The following is a 21,167-nucleotide window of genomic DNA, read 5'->3' as shown; positions in this document are numbered from 1 at the left end:
AAGGCACTGGGCGTCGAACTGGACGGTCGACGGACCTGGCACCACAAGAGACTCCTTGGGCATCCCAAGTCCTGCTCCAGTCGGTTCAGCAACAATGAGCGCCGTGTCAGTCGACGGCATCGTCTCGGTTGACGGCGCGTCCATGGCGGGAGTAGTAACAGACGGAACAGCCTCAAGGACAGGCGCCGCAGCTTGCTCGGACCTCTTCTGATCGTCCTCCTCCACATGGATCACCTCTGAACGAAGCCCGACCAAACGATGTGAGACCACAGGAAAAAGGACAAGACCAAAGACAGAATTCGTGAAACAATAATGTAAGCTCTCGGAGTCGCCACGACGTACCTTGCTGGGATGTGACAACGTTGTCCGTATCCATGGGATCGTCCCCCTGGCGTGGCAGAGAAGTGGCGGGGGTGGCAGCTCTGTCGAGTAAAATTCACTCGACCAATAAGCATGAGTTCAATCAAATACTGGAAGAAGATAGAAGAACAATACACTTACGCTGAGGCGACAGGAACGGCGATCCTCATCCGCGGCAAAGCCTTCCGAGGCTTGGATCCACTCGGTTTGGCCACCTTAGAGGGCTGGCCCACGGGCTCAGCAGCAGAGTCCCTGGTCCTCTTTGTGCTCCGAGCACTCGGAACCACGGGAGAAGCTGGCAAGGCACTCGGAACCACAGGAGGAGCTGGCGGGGCACTCGAGGCCGCTGGAGGAGCCGACGGAGCCACGGGTTCGTGGCAGCGTTTAGTTCGAGGCTCTGGTGCTGGGGGTGGCGAGTTCTATTCCTCATCTTCCCCCTCTTCTTCTTCGGACTCCTCCTCCATCTCCCCACTGTCGGAGACGTACTCGACGCTCTCCACGCTGCCCTCCTGGCTGCCTTCCTCTTCCTCAGCCGGATTCACGTTCGAGACGGGAGAAAACCAGTTGGTCCACGCCTGCACGAGATACAGTCGACAACATCAGACGTCAGACAGTGATACAAGAAAAAGCGATAAATCTAAGACAATTGTGTGCACTCGACAAGTTATACTCACCTCATTTGGAGGAGGGTTGTCCGCGCGGAAGGGCTTCACTCGCCGGGCTCCTCTGGGGTTGTCGCAGGCGTCTGTGATGTTGCGGACCCACGACTTCACATGCTCCCCGGTCACGCACTCGGGGTTAGTCCGAGTGGAGTCCTCAGGCCCCGCGTAGTGCCACATGGCGTGGTGTCGAGCTTGCAAAGGCTGGATACGCCGACCCAGAAAAATCTCCAGCAAATCTATGCCAGTGACTCCCTTTCGGACAACCTCTACGAGCACATCGACCAGAGGCTGGATTTGGATCTTCTCCATCTTCGTGAGCGTAAGCTGCCTAGGCGGAGCCGGACGGTCTAGACTAAAAGGTGGCACTCCAGTTGCGGCATTCGGACACGCAACGTCCTGCCAGTAGAACCAAGTCGACTGCCAGTTCCTAACGGATTCAGACAACTGAAGAGCGGGATAGCTACTTTTACTTTTCTTTTGGAAGCCTAAGCCTCCGCAGAGCTGGAGGAGGTGAGTTTTGTCGTCCGACTAGCTAAGTCTTTTGATGGTTTGAGATCTAGCAGAGAAGATGTGCTTGAAGAGCCCCCAATGGGGAGGACAGCCGATAAAACACTCGCACAGCACAACAAAGGCAGAGCGATGAGCTATTGCGTTGGGAGGAAAATGGTGGAGCTGCGCTCTGAAGTGGTTCATTATACCTCTGAAGAAGGGATAAGGAGGCAGAGAGAAGCCTCGGTACACGTGACTGAGCAGCAGGACGCGCTCCCCCTCCTAGGGCGCCGGCTCCGTCTCGCCCTCCGCCGGCAGCCTCCACGTCTTGTGCTCGATCATGCCTTGCTCCACCAGCTCCAGCATGTCCTCCTTCGTCACCGTGGAGGGGAGGAAATCCCCCTGGATCCAACCCGCCGGCAGTGCTCGCTGCCGCCGCCTTCTTCTTCTTCTGCGCCTCGAGCTTGCTCGTCTGCCCCTTCGTCATGGTGGAGGCTGTAGATCCGCGGGAGAGGAGGGGAAGGAAGGAGCTTGGGATGCGCAGGAGGCCGCGAGAAAAGCGAGGCAAGTGCGAGCTATCAGGCGAGTGCAACGAAAAACCCTCGTTGTAGAGGTTTAAATAAGGTTCCGACTGGGTCACTAGCAGGTGGCCCCGAAATCTTATCCCCCGACCGGTTGCTGCGATATTAGTGGAGGAGATGAAGGCGCGGAAATCGAGGCGGCAGATACTACTCGATTGCGATGTCGTCATCCCCGCTGAGCGCGCGGCAACCGAAATTTGAGGATCCCACAAAATCCGCCGCTGTCAGTTGACTGGTCACGTCAAAAGATTCCACGGAAGCACTCGGTCCCTGACGGTTCGTTTCACAGATATATCCACTCGGATCACTGGTCAAGATGATAAAATGGATCGAGGCAAACAACGCCAAAGTCGCTTCCATACCAGTCGGATCCGTACTCCAAGCGTCGCTTCGTCGTTCCAACCCCGATCCATTCGGGGACTAATGATGGGGTTATAGTCCTAGGGTAGGATCATAGGCCTGCCCTATAGGTCCTACCCAAAGACTACCCTTCATAAAGGACAAGGCCCTTAGTCAGTTCCAACTGAATTAAGGACTTCCCTTCATCCAGTCGGTGACGATTCCTCCATCATCCAGTCGGAAATGAGCATTCGGAGCGTATCAAACATACCGACTGGATTCCACTCTGTACTCCGTAACCCCCCTGGAGGGCAACGGTCATACGCTTTCATGTACCTTTATTAGCATTTAAGGCATACGTTACCTGTAACGTATACATTTAACCACCACTACTCTACCCCTGCGCATCGAACCGTTGTGAAGGGCAACGCACTCTATATAAGTCGCCCTTCCCCACTGGTGCAAGGGTTAGCAATTCACTGTAATCCATATTCCACTCGACATCAAGCTCCCAAGAGCACTGAGACGTAGGGCTTTTACCTCCACCGTAGAGGGGCCTGAACTCATACAACCTCGCCGTAGCTAAGGCTCTGCCCATCCTTTCGTACCCCATACATCTACTGTCAGACTTATACCCACGATAGTTGGCGCCCACCGTGGGGCAGGCGTCTAAGCGACTTTCGGCGAGTTTGCGACTACATCTTTTCATGTGACAACATGGATTCGTTGTTATATCACCATATTATTGCTAATTAATTTAATGCACCTATATACTTGGTAAAAGGTGAAAGGCTTGGCCTTCTAGCCCGGTGTTTTGTTCCATCTTTGTCGCCTTAGATACTTGTGTACCGGTGTTATGTTCCATAATTGAGCGCTCCTAACATGCTTGGGGTTGTTATGGGGACCCCCTTGATTTTCGTTTTGGGATAAAACTCTTTCGGCAAGGCCCAACATTGGTACTATATTTTCTCAACATAATAATACTAAACACCGTTAGTAAAGCATAGGGCATCATGAACCCGAGGATTAATTCAACATAATACACGGGGAAGTGATGATGGTGTTGGTCCCAAATGGGCAGACTACGGGGCCACCGCGGGGAAACTCGAGGTTCGGTTTTACTCGTAGGCTTTCCCATTCGGTAGTTCCGTGAGAAAGAGATACGCGTGTTGAGGAACGTCGCATGGGAAACAAAAAATTTCCTACGCGCACGAAGACCTATCATGGTGATGTCCATCTACGAGAGGGGATGAGTGATCTACGTACCCTTGTAGATCATATAGCAGAAGCGTTAGAGAACGCGGTTGATGTAGTGGAACGTCCTCACGTCCCTCGATCCGCCCCGCGAACAATCCCGCGATCAGTCCCACGATCTAGTACCGAACGGACGGCACCTCCGCGTTCAGCACACGTACAGCTCGACGATGATCTCGGCCTTCTTGATCCAGCAAGAGAGACGGAGAGGTAGAAGAGTTCTCCGGCAGCGTGACGGCGCTCCGGAGGTTGGTGATGACCTTGTCTCAGCAGGGCTCCGCCCGAGCTCCGCAGAAACGCGATCTAGAGGAAAAACTATGGAGGTATGTGGTCGGGCAGCCGTGAGAAAGTCGTCTCAAATCAGCCCTAATTGCTCCATATATATAGGAGGAGGGAGGGGGCCTTGCCTTGGGGTCCAAGGACCCCCCAAGGAGTCGGCCGAGCCAAGGGGGGGAGGACTCCCCCCCCCCCCAAACCGAGTTGGACTTGGTTTGGTGGGAGGAGTCCCCCTTCCTTCCCACTTCCCCCCTTTTTTTCTTTCCTCTTGATTTTTCTTCCCTTGGCGCATTGGGCACTTGTGGGCTGTCCCACCAGCCCACTAAGGGCTGGTGTGGCTCCCCCAATGCCTATGGGCTTCCCCGGGGTGGGTTGCCCCCCCCCCCCGCCCGGTGAACTCCCGGAACCCATTCGTCATTCCCGGTACATTCCCGGTAACTCCGAAAACCTTCCGGTAATCAAATGAGGTCATCCTATATATCAATCTTCGTTTCCGGACCATTCTGGAAACCCTCGTGACGTCCGTGATCTCATCCGGGACTCCGAACAACATTCGGTAACCAACCATATAACTCAAATACGCATAAAACAACGTCGAACCTTAAGTGTGCAGACCCTGCGGGTTCGAGAACTATGTAGACATGACCCGAGAGACTCCTCGGTCAATACCCAATAGCGGGACCTGGATGCCCATATTGGATCCTACATATTCTACGAAGATCTTATCGTTTGTACCTCAGTGCCAAGGATTCGTATAATCCCGTATGTCATTCCCTTTGTCCTTCGGTATGTTACTTGCCCGAGATTCGATCGTCAGTATCCGCATACCTATTTCAATCTCGTTTACCGGCAAGTCTCTTTACTCGTTCCGTAATACAAGATCCCGCAACTTACACTAAGTTACATTGCTTGCAAGGCTTGTGTGTGATGTTGTATTACCGAGTGGGCCCCGAGATACCTCTCCGTCATACGGAGTGACAAATCCCAGTCTTGATCCATACTAACTCAACTAACACCTTCGGAGATACCTGTAGAGCATCTTTATAGTCACCCAGTTACGTTGCGACGTTTGATACACACAAAGCATTCCTCCGGTGTCAGTGAGTTATATGATCTCATGGTCATAGGAATAAATACTTGACACGCAGAAAACAGTAGCAACAAAATGACACGATCAACATGCTACGTCTATTAGTTTGGGTCTAGTCCATCACGTGATTCTCCCAATGACGTGATCCAGTTATCAAGCAACAACACCTTGTTCATAATCAGAAGACACTGACTATCATTGATCAACTGGCTAGCCAACTAGAGGCATGCTAGGGACGGTGTTTTGTCTATGTATCCACACATGTAAATGAGTCTTCATTCAATACAATTATAGCATGGATAATAAACTATTATCTTGATACAGGAATTATAATAATAACTACATTTATTATTGCCTCTAGGGCATAATTCCAACAGTCTCCCATTTGCACTAGAGTCAATAATCCAGCCCTCACATCACCATGTGAATTACATTGTAATAAATCTAACACCCATACAGTTCTGTTGTCGATCATGTTTTGGCCGTGGAAGAGGTTTAGTCAGCGGGTCTGCTACATTCAGATCCGTGTGCACTTTGCATATATTTACGTCCTCTTCCTCGACGTAGTCGCGGATGAGGTTGAAGCGTCGTTTGATGTGTCTGGTCTTCTTGTGAAACCTTGGTTCCTTTGCTAAGGCAATGGCACCAGTGTTGTCACAGAACAAGGTTATTGGATCCAGTGCACTTGGCACCACTCCAAGATCCGTCATGAACTGCTTCATCCAGACACCTTCCTTAGCCGCCTCCGAGGCAGCCATGTACTCTGCTTCACATGTAGAATCTGCTACGACGCTTTGCTTGGAACTGCACCAGCTTACTGCACCCCCATTAAGAATAAATACGTATCCGGTTTGCGACTTAGAGTCGTCCGGATCTGTGTCAAAGCTTGCATCGACGTAACCTTTTACGGCGAGCTCTTCGTCACCTCCATACACGAGAAACATCTCCTTAGTCCTTTTCAGGTACTTCAGGATATTCTTGACCGTTGTCCAGTGATCCACTCCTGGATTACTCTGGAACCTACCTGACATACTTATGGCCAGGCTAACATCCGGTCTAGTGCACAGCATCGCATACATGATAGAACCTATGGCTGAAGCATAGGGGACGGAGCGCATATGCTCTCTATCTTCATCAGTTGCTGGGCACTGAGTCTTACTCAATCTCGTACCTTGTAAAACTGGCAAGAACCCTTTCTTGGACTGTTCCATTTTGAACCTCTTCAAAACTTTATCAAGGTAAGTACTTTGTGAAAGTCCTATCAGGCGTTTTGATCTATCCCTATAGATCTTAATGCCTAGAATGTAAGCAGCTTCTCCTAGGTCCTTCATAGAGAAACTTTTATTCAAGTAACCTTTTATGCTCTCCAAAAACTCTACGTTGTTTCCAATCAGTAATATGTCATCCACATATAATATTAGAAACGCCACAGAGCTCCCACTCACTTTCTTGTAAATACAAGATTCTCCAACCACTTGTATAAACCCAAATGCTTTGATCACCTCATCAAAGCGTTTGTTCCAACTCCGAGATGCTTGCACCAGTCCATAAATGGATCGCTGGAGCTTGCACACCTTGTCAGCATTTTTAGGATCGACAAAACCTTCGGGTTGCATCATATACAACTCTTCCTTAAGGAAACCGTTAAGGAACGCCGTTTTGACATCCATCTGCGAGATTTCATAATCGAAAAATGCAGCTATTGCTAACATGATTCTGACGGACTTAAGCATCGCTACGGGTGAGAAGGTCTCATCGTAGTCAACTCCTGGAACTTGTGAAAAAACCTTTGCCACAAGTCGAGCTTTATAAACGGTCACATTACCGTCAGCGTTCGTCTTCTTCTTAAAGATCCATTTGTTCTGAATAGCCTTGCGGCCCTCAGGCAGTATCTCCAAAGTCCACACTTTGTTCTCATACATGGATCCTATCTCGGATTTCATGGCTTCTAGCCATTTTTTGGAATCTGGGCCCACCATTGCTTCTTCATAATTCGCAGGTTCATTGTTGTCTAACAACATGATTGATAATACGGGATTACCGTACCACTCTGGAGCAGTGCGTGATCTCGTCGACCTGCGTGGTTCAACAGAAACTTGTACTGGAGTTTCATGATCATCATCATTAACTTCCTCCTCAACCGGCGTCGCAACGACAGAGGTTTCTCCTTGCCCTGCGCCACCATCCAGAGGGATGAGAGGTTCGACAACCTCGTCAAGTTCTATCTTCCTCCCACTCAATTCTCTCGAGAGAAACTCCTTCTCGAGAAAAGCTCCGTTTTTAGCAACAAACACTTTGCCCTCAGATTTGAGATAGAAGGTGTACCCAACTGTCTCTTTTGGGTAACCTATGAAGACGCATTTTTCCGCTTTGGGTTCCAGCTTTTCAGGCTGAAGCTTTTTGACATAAGCATCACATCCCCAAACTTTAAGAAACGACAACTTTGGCCTTTTGCCATACCACAGTTCGTATGGTGTCGTCTCAACGGATTTTGATGGTGCCCTATTTAAAGTGAATGCAGCTGTTTCTAATGCATAACCCCAAAATGATAACGGCAAATCAGTAAGAGACATCATAGATCGCACCATCTCTAACAAAGTACGATTACGACGTTCGGACACACCATTACGTTGTGGTGTTCCAGGCGGTGTTAACTGCGAAACAATTCCACATTGTCTTAAGTGAGCACCAAACTCGAAACTCAGATATTCACCCCCACGATCAGACCGTAGGAACTTGATCTTCTTGTTACGATGATTTTCCACTTCACTCTGAAATTGCTTGAACTTTTCAAATGTTTCAGACTTGTGCTTCATCAAGCAGACATAACCATATCTACTCAAATCGTCAGGGAAGGTGAGAAAATAACGATATCCGCCGCGTGCCTCTACGTTCATTGGACCACACACATCGGTATGTATGATTTCAAACAAGTCACTTGCACGCTCCATTGTTCCGGAGAACGGAGTTTTAGTCATCTTGCCCATGAGGCATGGTTCGCACGTGTCAAGTGAATCAAATTCAAGTGACTCCAAAAGTCCATCAGCATGGAGTTTCTTCATGCGCTTTACACCAATATGACCCAAGCGGCAGTGCCACAAAAATATGGCGCTATCATTGTTTACTCTAACTCTTTTGGTCTCAATGTTATGTATATGCGTATCGCTATCAAGATTCAATATGAACAATCCTCTCACATTCGGTGCATGACCATAAAAGATGTTACTCATAGAAATAGAACAACCATTATTCTTAGACTTAAAAGAGTAACCGTCTCGCAATAAACAAGATCCAGATATAATGTTCATGCTCAACGCAGGCACTAAATAACAATGATTTAAGTTCATCACTAATCCCGATGGTAGCTGAAGTGACACTGTGCCGACGGCGATTGCATCAACCTTGGAACCATTTTCTACGCGCATCGTCACTTCATCTTTCGCCAGCCTTCGTCTATTCCGCAGTTCCTGTTTCGAGTTGCAAATGTGAGCAACAGAACCGGTATCGAATACCCAGGCACTACTACGAGAGCCAGTTAAGTACACATCAATAACATGTATATCAAATATACCTGATTTTTCTTTGCCCGCCTTCTTATCTGCCAGATACTTGGGGCAATTGCGCTTCTAGTGGCCCATACCCTTGCAATAGAAGCACTCTGTTTCAGGCTTAGGTCCAGCCTTGGGTTTCTTCGGCGGATTGGCAACAGGCTTGCCGCTCTTCTTCGAATTGCCCTTCTTGCCTTTGTCGTTTCTCTTGAAACTAGTGGTCTTGCTCACCATCAACACTTGATGCTCTTTACGGAGTTCAGACTCTGCGACTTTCAGCATCGCAAACAACTCGCCGGGAGACTTGTTCATCCCTTGCATGTTGTAGTTCAACACAAAGCCTTTATAGCTTGGCGGCAGTGATTGAAGGATTCTGTCAGTGATAGCCTCTTGCGGGAGTTCAATCCCCAGCTCAGCCAGACGGTTTGAGTACCCAGACATTTTGAGCACATGTTCACTGATAGACGAGTTTTCCTCCATCTTGCAAGCATAGAATTTATCGGAGGTCTCATACCTCTCGATCCGGGCATTCTTCTGAAAGATAAACTTCAACTCCTGGAACATCTCAAATGCTCCATGACGCTCAAAGCGACGTTGAAGTCCCGGTTCTAAGCCATACAAGACTGCACATTGAACTATTGAGTAGTCCTCCTTACGCGCTAACCAAGCGTTCTTAACATCCTGATCAGCCGTAGCGGGTGGTTCATCTCCTAGCGCAGCATTAAGGACATAATCCTTCTTCCCAGCTTGTAAGATTAGCTTAAGATTACGAGCCCAGTCTACAAAGTTGCTTCCATCATCTTTCAACTTAGCTTTCTCTAGGAACGTATTAAAATTCAGGATGACACTCGCGTGAGCCATGATCTACAACACAAATATATTCAAAGTGGACTTAGACTATGTTCAAGATAATTAGAGTTTAACTTAATCAAATTATATGCTAAACTCCCACTCAAAAAGTACATCTCTCTAGTCATTTGAGTGGTTCATGATCCACTTACACTATCCCAAGTCCGATCATCACGTGAGTTGAGTATAGTTTCAGTGGTAAGCATCCCTATGCTAATCATATCTACTATATGATTCATGATCGACCTTTCGGTCTCATGTGTTCCGAGGCCATGTATGCACATGCTAGGCTCGTCAAGCTTAACCCGAGTGTTCCGCGTGCGCAACTGTTTTGCACCCGTTGTATGTGAACGTTGAGTCTATCACACCCGATCATCACGTGGTGTCTCGAAACGACGAACTGTAGCAACGGTGCACAGTCGGGGAGAACACAATTTCGTCTTGAAATTTTAGTGAGAGATCACCTCATAATGCTACCGTCGTTCTTAAGCAAAATAAGGTGCATAAAAGGATTAACATCACATGCAATTCATAAGTGACATGATATGGCCATCATCACGTGCTTCTTGATCTCCATCACCAAAGCACCGGCACGATCTTCTTGTCACCGGCGCCACACCATGATCATCCATCAACGTGTTGCCATCGGGGTTGTCGTGCTACTTATGCTATTACTACTAAAGCTACATCCTAGCAAAATAGTAAACGCATCTGCAAGCACATATGTTAGTATAAAGACAACCCTATGGCTCCTGCCGGTTGCCGTACCATCGACGTGCAAGTCGATATTTCTATTACAACATGATCATCTCATACATCCAATATATCACATCACATCGTTGGCCATATCACATCACAATCATACCCTGCAAAAACAAGTTAGACGTCCTCTAATTTTGTTGTTGCATGTTTTACGTGGTGACCAAGGGTATCTAGTAGGATCGCATCTTACTTACGCAAACACCACAACGGAGATATATGAGTTGCTATTTAACCTCATCCAAGGACCTCCTCGGTCAAATCTGATTCAACTAAAGTTGGAGAAACCGTCACTTGCCAGTCATCTTTGAGCAAAGGGGGTTACTCGTAACGATGAAACCAGTCTCTCGTAAGCGTACGAGTAATGTCGGTCCAAGCCGCTTCAATCCAACAATACCGCGGAATCAAGAAAAGACTAAGGAGGGCAGCAAAACGCACATCACCGCCCACAAAAACTTTTGTGTTCTACTCGAGAAGACATCTACGCATGAACCTAGCTCATGATGCCACTGTTGAGGAACGTCGCATGGGAAACAAAAATTTTCCTACGCGCACGAAGACCTATCATGGTGATGTCCATCTACGAGAGGGGATGAGTGATCTACGTACCCTTGTAGATCGTACAGCAGAAGCGTTAGAGAACGCGGTTGATGTAGTGGAACGTCCTCACGTCCCTCGATCCGCCCCGCGAACAATCCCGCGATCAGTCCCACGATCTAGTACCGAACGGACGGCACCTCCGCGTTCAGCACACGTACAGCTCGACGATGATCTCGGCCTTCTTGATCCAGCAAGAGAGACGGAGAGGTAGAAGAGTTCTCCGGCAGCGTGACGGCGCTCCGGAGGTTGGTGATGACCTTGTCTCAGCAGGGCTCCGCCCGAGCTCCGCAGAAACGCGATCTAGAGGAAAAACTATGGAGGTATGTGGTCGGGCAGCCGTGAGAAAGTCGTCTCAAATCAGCCCTAATTGCTCCATATATATAGGAGGGAGGGGGGCCTTGCCTTGGGGTCCAAGGACCCCCCAAGGAGTGGGCCGAGCCAAGGGGGGGAGGACTCCCCCCCCCCCAAACCGAGTTGGACTTGGTTTGGTGGGAGGAGTCCCCCTCCCTTCCCACTTCCCCCCTTTTTTTCTTTCCTCTTGATTTTTCTTCCCTTGGCGCATTGGGCACTTGTGGGCTGTCCCACCAGCCCACTAAGGGCTGGTGTGGCTCCCCCAATGCCTATGGGCTTCCCCGGGGTGGGTTGCCCCCCCCCCCCAGTGAACTCCCGGAACCCATTCGTCATTCCCGGTACATTCCCGGTAACTCCGAAAACCTTCCGGTAATCAAATGAGGTCATCCTATATATCAATCTTCGTTTCCGGACCATTCCGGAAACCCTCGTGACGTCCGTGATCTCATCCGGGACTCCGAACAACATTCGGTAACCAACCATATAACTCAAATACGCATAAAACAACGTCGAACCTTAAGTGTGCAGACCCTGCGGGTTCGAGAACTATGTAGACATGACCCGAGAGACTCCTCGGTCAATATCCAATAGCGGGACCTGGATGCCCATATTGGATCCTACATATTCTACGAAGATCTTATCGTTTGAACCTCAGTGCCAAGGATTCGTATAATCCCGTATGTCATTCCCTTTGTCCTTCGGTATGTTACTTGCCCGAGATTCGATCGTCAGTATCCGCATACCTATTTCAATCTCGTTTACCGGCAAGTCTCTTTACTCGTTCCGTAATACAAGATCCCGCAACTTACACTAAGTTACATTGCTTGCAAGGCTTGTGTGTGATGTTGTATTACCGAGTGGGCCCCGAGATACCTCTCCGTCATACGGAGTGACAAATCCCAGTCTTGATCCATACTAACTCAACTAACACCTTCGGAGATACCTGTAGAGCATCTTTATAGTCACCCAATTACGTTGCGACGTTTGATACACATAAAGCATTCCGCCGGTGTCAGTGAGTTATATGATCTCATGGTCATAGGAATAAATACTTGACACGCAGAAAACAGTAGCAACAAAATGACACGATCAACATGCTACGTCTATTAGTTTGGGTCTAGTCCATCACGTGATTCTCCCAATGACGTGATCCAGTTATCAAGCAACAACACCTTGTTCATAATCAGAAGACACTGACTATCATTGATCAACTGGCTAGCCAACTAGAGGCATGCTAGGGACGGTGTTTTGTCTATGTATCCACACATGTAAATGAGTCTTCATTCAATACAATTATAGCATGGATAATAAACTATTATCTTGATACAGGAATTATAATAATAACTACATTTATTAGTGCCTCTAGGGCATAATTCCAACAACGCGCGGCTCCTATTAGGATCTGGCCTATCGGGCGGTCTTGCTGAATTTGTTTTACTCTTATCAAAGGTCTTATGCACTGGGATATCGGTGATACTTCGGGCTATCTCAAGGTTGATTTTCCCTCCAGGGCAGCTTGTGGTAGTTTGTGATGGACTAGTTGGAGCACCCCTGCAGGGTTAAATCTTTCAGGAAGCCGTGCCCGCGGTTATGTGGCAACTTGGAAATTTAACACCCGGTCATAGCAAACTTGAAGTAAACTTAAATTAAATATGCCAACTATGTGTGTAACCGTGACTATCTCTTCTCATGAGTTCTTATACGAGAGAGGACACGGTGGGGTTATGTTTGACGTAAGTAGGTGTTCAGGATCATTTATGCATAGATCACCCCCCCCCCCCCCGCTCTTATTTCTTATACTCGTAAGTTAGCCACTCAAATAAATGCTTAGTTGCTTGCTGCAGCCTCACCACTTAACCATGTCTCGCCCATTAAGCTTTGGTATTCTTGATACCTTTGGAAATGAGATTGTTGAGTCCTTGTGGCTCACATATTACTACAGCAATAGTTGTAGGTACAGGTAAAACGATACTTTGACGTGAGCGCGATGATTGTTCTATTTGGAGTTTCTTCTTCTTCATCATCGATCTAGGATGGGTTCTAGGCCGGCAGCCCGGGATAGCAAGGATGAGCGTTGTTCTTTTATCTTTTGATTTCATCCGTAGTCGGACCCTACTTTTCTACATGGTGATTGAATGTATTGTTGTATTGTGATGTTCATGTTGTAGCTTGTGGTGAGTGTAAGCCAATTCCATATACCCATCTCTTTTGTACATGTAATTGTAACGATATCCATTCTTATGAAACGACGAGATGTGCTTCTATGCATGTCGAGGCCCTAGTGCCAAAATAAGGATAGGATCGCATCTTAGGCATTACACCTACGGTGGTCGTTTTTATTCGAAAATTTCTGGTTGTTTGACTCGCAGTTTCTCCCCGTGGTTTTGTCAGCCTGGGCCAGTGTTCCCCTCCTCCTGTGTCGTGTACCGCCTTGCCCACCAAAAGAAAGCTCTTAGGTTTCCTGCCAAGGTTTGGAAGCGATAACACAAATTCATTCCCGCTTTCGATAATGACTACAAGTTTATTATTGATCTGCTTGACTTCTTGGAGGAGCACCGTAGACTCTCACAGGATGAGGTGGTGTTGAGGAGTGACGCCCACGAGGCACTTGTCACGTCAGGCCGTGTTTTGGCGGCAACGAGGGAAATGTTGGGCTGTGGATGAGGGCAACGAGAACACCGCCTACTTCCATGCCCGTGTGTATCAACGGCTGCAGTGCAACGACGTCCGCGTGCTCGTCGTCGGTGGCATCGAGCTCATCACGCACAACGATAAGGAGGTAGCTCTCCGCAGGTTCTAATCCAACCTACTAGGGCGGGCCACTCTCGTATCCCAGAGCTTCGACCTAGAGGCCCTCTAGTCCGGCGTGTCGTCTGTCGATGGTGCCCTCATGGTCGCTCCTTTCACCAGGTAGGAAATTAAAGTGGTCTTCTTTGCTTTGGACCGATCCAGCGTTGCCGACCCGGATGGGCTTGGGCCGGCCTTCTACCAGGCTGCCTGGTCGGCGGTCGTGGGGGACCTCCAGCGCCTCTTCAACGATGTCCACTGCGGGCGCGTGTGCCTTGACGGGCTCAACAAAGCGCTAGTGTCCCTTCTCCCCAAGATGGTGGGGGTCCCCGACCCGGGCGACTTTCGTACCGTGTCATTGCAGAATGGGGATGTGAAAATCCTCTGTCATGCACTCACCTCTCGGCTTAAGCAGCAGATCATGAGTCTGATTGATGAAGACCATTCTGGTTTCCTCTCGGGTGCGAGCATCTCAGAGAACTTGGTCTATGTGGCAGAGCTGGTGCAGTGCTGCTATAAACGCGTTGCGCCCACCCTTGTGTTAAATCTCGACTTCGCCAAAGCCTTCGACTCCATCATGTGGCCAAGCCTATGGCGGATCATGAAGGCGCGGGGGTTTCCTCCCGCTTGGTGCGACTGGATGGCCCTCATCCTCCGCTCCTCTATGGCGACGGTGCTGCTCAACGGCGTCCCTGGGCGGTGGTTCTCCGCGAAGAAGGGTCTGTGCCAGGGGGACCCTGTCTCTCCCTACCTTTTCCTCCTGGTCGTGGATGTACTCCAACGCCTGATTCAGAGTGATGAGGTCCTTCGGCACCCCTTGGTGGACAGGGCACAGTCGGTGGTGCTACAGTATGCGGATGACACGCTTATCATCTTGCGTGCCGACCTGACGGCGGTGGCCCGGGTGCGAGGGATTCTCGACCTTTTTTCCGGCAGCTACGGAGCTCGTGATCAACTTCTCCAAAGCACATTCGTGCCCTTGCATGTCGAGCCGGTGGTGCTGGCTGCGTCGCGCGGTCATTCCAATGCAGCGTCGGCTCGTTCCCTCGGACTTATCTAGGGTTGACGCTCTCATGCGACAAGCTCACGCTCGAGGACTTCGCTCCCTTGATCGCTAAGGTGGACAGCTACCTCGCCGGGTGGAGGGCGCACCTGTTGTCCCCCGCTGGAAGGATAGTGCTCATCAACACGGTCCTGGACTCCATCCCCATCTACGCCATGGCCGCCATGTGGCTCCCCCCGCGGTGTTCGCCACTCTCGACAAACTTAGGAGGGTGTTCCTGTGGAACGTCGCCGATCGGGCCTCCAGGGCACAATGTCTGGTCGCCTGGGAGCGCGTTTGCCAGTCCAAGGCGGAGGGCGGGCTGGGGGTTCAGGCTCTAGCGGCCCAGAATGACTGCCTCCTCCTCAAGCTACTGCACCGCTTGCACGATGGGGTCCCGTCGAGGTGGGCGTCGTGGGTTTGGGGGCAGATGGGCGGTCGCTCTCTCCTCGCCCGCGGTAGGTCCCTCCTGGAGGGGGAGCACTCGCGTGCCGTGAAAGGGTTGTTGTCTACCTATCGCTCGCTCTCCCATGTGCTGCTGGGGGATGGAATGCGGACCTCGTTCTGGAACGACAGGTGGCTTCCCTGCAGGCCGCTCCGGACGGTTTTCCCCGCCTTATTCTCCCACGCGACCTGCTCGGAGATTACGGTGCGGGAGGCCCGTCGGGAGGGGGTGCATGCCCTACTTGCGCTGCGGCTCACCCCACTGGCCGCGTGTGAATGCGCCGATGTTCAGCAGCTCATGGATAGTTGTCGTGGAAGCGAGTCTCTGGACTCTCGGTTGGCCCCTCTTTGCTCAGGGACCCCAGGGCGGTTCTCAGCCAGGGCCGTGTATGCCCTGCACCGCCTCGGCGGCGTGGGGGCCGAGACGGCCACCTTCCTATGGTCGAACCGAGGCCCCTCGTGTCTTAAGTTCTTCGGGTGGTTGTTGTCCCTATCGCGCATCCACACACGTGACGTGCTCCTCCGCAAATCCATCCTGACGACGGAGCAAGCAGGGTGCATGTGCTGTGAGGCGGTTCTGGAGACCGTCAATCACCTCATCTTCGGCTGCCCCTTGGCGGTGCAGTTTTGGAGGTGTCTCGACGTGTCTCCAGAGGACGCCTCGGTTGGTGCAGTTCACCTCTTCAACGTCGCGGGCGCGGTTGGCGACACCTCTTCGGATGCCTTCGTCCTCCTCTCCGTCGGAGGCTCTGGAAGCGGCGAAACAATGTGGTGTTCAGGGATGATACGCCGTCTCTGGCCGCCACGCTGAAGGCCTGCCGTGACGACGCGATGCTGTGGCGGGCTAGCATGAAAACTGCGGGATGTCTGGCCCAGCGTGCTTAGATCTACCTAACGGTGTACCTCTTGGCTGGCATCCCCTCCCGTGGCTTTCCCATCTCTCTATGTAAATCCGTCACTCTGGATTGGGGTTTTTTTCCCTTCCCTTTAAAGCAATATATTCAATAGGTTAAGGGGTTTTCCCCTCCTCCCCCGATGAAAAATCAATTTTTTTTGAATAATCCGGTTTATAGTCTTTAAATTCGGTATGTAAACTATATTCGTGATTTACTTGAACATTCATATTATGTTTAGTTTCTATATGTGTGTTAATATGTAGTTGCAATATATACTAGAATTACAAATTAAAAAAAACTCCGTTAAATATGACCAAATCTTAGTGGAATAAATATACTTCACTCTGCCATATTCTCCTTTGTTTTCAGGGAAATCGGTTAGAAATGTCCGAAGGCAGGTTAGATTCCAATTCCTCGCACCGGTATAAAAATGAGGTGATAACCTTCTTCTAAAAGAGGAGCCGGGTTTAGGAGGTCGAGATTATCTACACAACTTGCTCAGTGGTGATGTTAGAAAAAGGAGAGGACAGGTAACGCAGAAAGGTTCCTGTTTGTTATCACACTCGAACAGTTAAGAGCAATTCTCCTCCCCGCCATATACAAACTCCATGCCATGCGCCCCCTGTTTCGAACAAAGTCCGGGCGTAGTTTCCAGACATCAATAGCAGTGCTTGCAAATTGCAGGACGTGTGATTCTTCTATATCAAATTGCAGTACGTATGTTTTCAGATAAACGGGATCTTGTTGGATGGTGGCAAAATTTGTATTGTACTTGCAAGCTGCAGCATCATCAAACCTAGGGAGGATCCCGACGGCGGGGTCGAGCATACGTAGTACTTGCTATTTCAGCTCAACACAGAGGTTACCACCTGCGGCAGACTCAACGCTGTATATTTTCGGGATCGGACTGAAATGCACACAAGACTTGCGAGAAAACATCAGACCCTACAGCGCCGGCATGGAGAGAATACTGTATAGCTAGTTATGAGCTTCTGATGCTTGAAGCTGGATACATAGAACTACGCACATGATAGCTCTAGGTACGATTCATACGGTCATATCTTGATTACCCTAGAGACATCGTGCATTTACGCTGGGCCGGTGACAGTTTTCATCAAGGTTTAAATCGCGGACACTGCAGTTAGTTCACACTTTTCTTAGACGAGAGTACAGTTACCTTTGCGCTTGAAGGCTAGTAGCGTGGACATACAGATCATTTCGACTGTAAATTTCTGTGGGAAAACACGGATCGACCAGCTGATACGGGGGAGATTTTCTCGAGCTGCTAAGAACCCACGTCTGGCTGGCTGGCTGGCTGGCGCCACCTCATAATGCTCCTCCGAAAAGGGAATGTCAACATCTCGGAGAAAAATAAGGCCAGGAAGTGACATGCCAGATGAAGTATGTATAGCGAGCAGCACCTCATCAGCCACGCTACAAAGCCTCGGGACTTGAGCCTCCCCCCTTCAAATCGCTCCAATAAGCAAGCCGAGCTACTAGTAGAGTAGCAGTAGCTCCACACTGCCACTCACTGTGTGACACCGCTTCCTTCCATCGCCGGTAGCAGCAGCAGCCACCACCACTTCAAGTGCGAGGCCTCTCGCCTACATCTCTCTCGCACTCAGTCATCAGCTCCTCATCACTCTGCCTCTTGCAGTCTCGGCACCTGCATCGGCTTCGCCGCTCACCCCCTCCTCCATTCCTAAGCAAGGAAGATGAAGGTAAAGTCTTCAGTGTGATCTTTCTCTTGCAGCAGAGAGGGTTGATGTGGTTGGAGGTGTTGGGTGATGGTGGTGACTGATGATGAAAAACAGAAACCTCTGTTTGCGTGGTGGCGTTATGGTAAATGCAACTGACCTCTGTTTTCCTTGCAGATTTTCAGCTGGATGGCGAACAAGATCAGCGGGAAGCAGGAGGCGAGCCGCTTCCCGGCACGTTCCTCCGGGCCTTCTCGTGAGTGCTCTAGACTAGTCCAGAAGCGAAATGACCATTATTTCCTTTATAATCCCTTGAAAAGATGAGGAAGAAGACGGTGATCTTTGATCTCTGCTTATAGTACTCCTGGAAAAATAATTACAGTATCACTTTTGCCTTGAAGTTTCACTTGTGTCAGTTCAGTTAGCTTCGATCGAAGTTATTTTTTGCCTCCTCGGCCCTCGCCCAGAAGAAATGAAAATGATGAAGTGGATTTGCTGGTTCCTCCCCCCTGCCGGTCTTGTTTTTTTCTTAACGATTCTAGGATTTCTGCTGACCCTTTGGCTCTGGGATATTCTGCAGTCCGTTAGTCTTTAGATCTAATGGTCTGGTGTGAAAGCTACAACCTCTGTAACTTAATATAAGACGTTTTTTGACACTGCCACGGACTCTAAAAACGTCTTATAAAAAGTCACATAGGGAGTACCTTTTATGACTTATGATAATGCCAGTGTACAGCGTCAAAGCAATTTGCCAGTGTAGTGACATTCCCTGACTTGTCTGCACAAATTTTACTGTTTGTTTTCTTTAATGTCTTGTGTTTCAAGGGGTTTCCTCATTCTTTTCTATCCCTAGCTCCTTTCATGTTTCATAGTTTACTCCTTTTCTAAAAAAATGTTTCATGGTTTACTGGAAGGTTTTCTGTCCAGCTAGGCGGCATGGATCAAAGTCTGAACTAATGGAAGCTTGTGCATTTTTATTTCTACATACTTTGATTTTCTCACGATTGTTGTTCTTTATGTAAGAAATACCATGAGTACTTTATAGCCCCAACTCTCAATAATGCCATTTGTTCTGGGTAGAACCCTGATCTTGGAATATAGAGCATCCATTCTCCAATATTTTAGCATCCGTTTGTTCTTGACATGGAATATGTTTAAATCAAGAACACATAAAAATGGCTACTAATATTGGAGAATGGATGCTCTATTTAACTTTTTATAGATGTGATCAAGTGATTGCCGACATACGAAAACGGAAAGAGAACATCAGGATGTGGAAAGCATGGGCAAAAACATATATCTAACCAGTGATAAACTGATGAGAACGACTGGGGTTTAAGAATTTTAAACTTAGTGGTCCATGCTCCGGACTTCCAATTTAAGCTAGTATGAACTTTGGACCATACCTTTATGTCTTTCCATGCAACTAGCAACTTAATTTAGTTCTAATGTGCAGGTCCTAGCGTGCCGGATTGTCGCAACGACGAGTTCAGCGATTGGCCCCAATCATTGCTAGCCATTGGGACATTTGGAAATAAGCAGATAGAGGAGGTAGCACAAGTGCAGGACGCTTCCGAGGATGGGCAGTCCATGCAAGATGCCATCAAGTTTACAGAGGAGGAAGTAGACAGGATACAGAAAGAGTTCGCAATGATACTAGCAAGCAAAGACCAAGCGGAAACTCATGACCCGCGCGATGATGACCAGGTAACTTCACACAAAAATGTCGATGAGAGCATAAATGAGAAGCACAGAGACCAGATGTTGAACAAGAAGATGGTCATAAGTAAGGGAAAGGATTCGCTGGGGAAGAAAGCAAGTACACTTAAGCCGAGATCAGTTGCTTCGCTCCTCAAACTACTCATACGTAAGGGTGGCTTTGCCTCTGCTGTTCCGGATCCAAGGAGCTCTTTCCCTCAATCAAGAATGGAAAAGGTACACTTACATTCTCATGTAAATTTGTAGTTAATTATACCTTCTTGACTCTTGAGTAGTATCTTATATGTGATTTTCTTCCCATTTCAGCTGCTCAAGGCAATACTTCAGAAGAAAATACACCCGCAAAATTCTTCGGCGCTTGCACCTAGGAGACATTTGGACTGGAAGCCAGATGAGCAAGAAATCAACGAATGCCTCGAGGATGCACTACGTGATCTAGACGATGATGGCGCAAAATGGGTCAAAACTGATTCAGACTGTAAGTTGCATATTTTGATCCCGAACAAATGACGTTATCATGCACTGAATATTTCTTTATGCACTGATTCCTTTGAAGAAACTCAGTCTGTTATTTTCATTCCTTGCAGTTATTGTGCTAGAAATGTAAACATGGGTGAAATACATTTGTTCATTGAGGCCAGGTGTGCATCCTTTTTCTCAACTCGCGACTATCAGGAGAACTCAATACTAATATTTATCCTTTATTTTGAGTATTGTGCTGGAAATTTGATTGATTGCAATATGCAGGTTCCAAAGGTCTTGGCAAGCTAGGGATCCGCGGTGTTATGATATATATAGAGGTGTGGGATATAGTCATCAATGAAGCTACGATTATGATGTAATGCCCCTCTGTTTCTCACATAAATCATTTGTAATTTGGGTTACTTGGATTATGATAAGAAACTACCGGGACAAGCCATACCTCATGTCCATGTTTTTCTCTCGTCCTTCAGACTGTACATTACAAGGTCTTTTACCATTCACATGGACAATGATGATGGATGTTTCTGATCCTACTTAAATGAATTTAATTATGATACAGTTGTTGCTTTATCGTATATGTCTACTTAATTTAGATCAGCTTGCAAGTTGTACCCAGTAGATCTGCGTGTCATGCCAGAGTAGTTAAGAGCATCTCTAATCTGTAGGACTTGAAGAACACACTAACAAAATAAATACAAGATTGTAAGACATGCCCTTTTCGATCTTGCGCGATTAGAGAACATAAAAAGTTGCACTGAAACATGTTTGAGCTGCACGGTGGTTCCATGTTGAATCCTAAACTATTGTGCTTGATTTGAAGAAGACTGAACGTTGAGGCCATCTATGTTAAACTTAACTTCTGAAACCATTCAAAATGAACGGTCGGTTGCCTTTCATCATTTATGGAGCATGATCTTCAAAAAACTATGAATATGAAACTG

The 21,167-nt window shown here is 48.5% G+C and overlaps 1 protein-coding gene and 1 long non-coding RNA gene across 3 annotated transcripts; one reads left to right on the top strand and one right to left on the bottom strand.

Annotated features, from left to right (window-relative positions):
- Positions 1–17,435: 17,435 nt before the first annotated feature.
- Positions 17,436–19,474, bottom strand: LOC123398716. Its single transcript, XR_006610241.1, has 2 exons — positions 18,185–19,474; positions 17,436–18,029 (listed from the first exon to the last, which is right to left on the bottom strand). It is a non-coding gene; the product is annotated as an uncharacterized LOC123398716 (long non-coding RNA).
- Positions 17,956–20,796, top strand: LOC123398715 (protein DEEPER ROOTING 1-like). 2 transcript variants are annotated; one of them, XM_045093164.1, is made up of 6 exons: positions 17,956–18,048; positions 18,202–18,280; positions 19,481–19,959; positions 20,050–20,221; positions 20,331–20,384; positions 20,491–20,796. In XM_045093164.1, the coding sequence occupies exons 1-5, from the start codon at positions 18,043–18,045 to the stop codon at positions 20,348–20,350; spliced, it is 756 nt and encodes a 251-aa protein (XP_044949099.1). In that variant the 5' UTR covers positions 17,956–18,042; the 3' UTR covers positions 20,351–20,384; positions 20,491–20,796. The 2 variants fall into 2 exon arrangements, with proteins under 2 accessions (XP_044949099.1, XP_044949098.1); XM_045093163.1 differs by lacking the exons at positions 20,331–20,384; positions 20,491–20,796 and having other exon boundaries at positions 20,050–20,321.
- Positions 20,797–21,167: the final 371 nt, after the last annotated feature.

The sequence above is a fragment of the Hordeum vulgare genome, chromosome 5H, assembly GCF_904849725.1.
Source record: "Hordeum vulgare subsp. vulgare chromosome 5H, MorexV3_pseudomolecules_assembly, whole genome shotgun sequence".
NCBI lineage: Eukaryota > Viridiplantae > Streptophyta > Magnoliopsida > Poales > Poaceae > Hordeum > Hordeum vulgare.
This window is presented reverse-complemented; position numbering and strand designations above follow the sequence as displayed.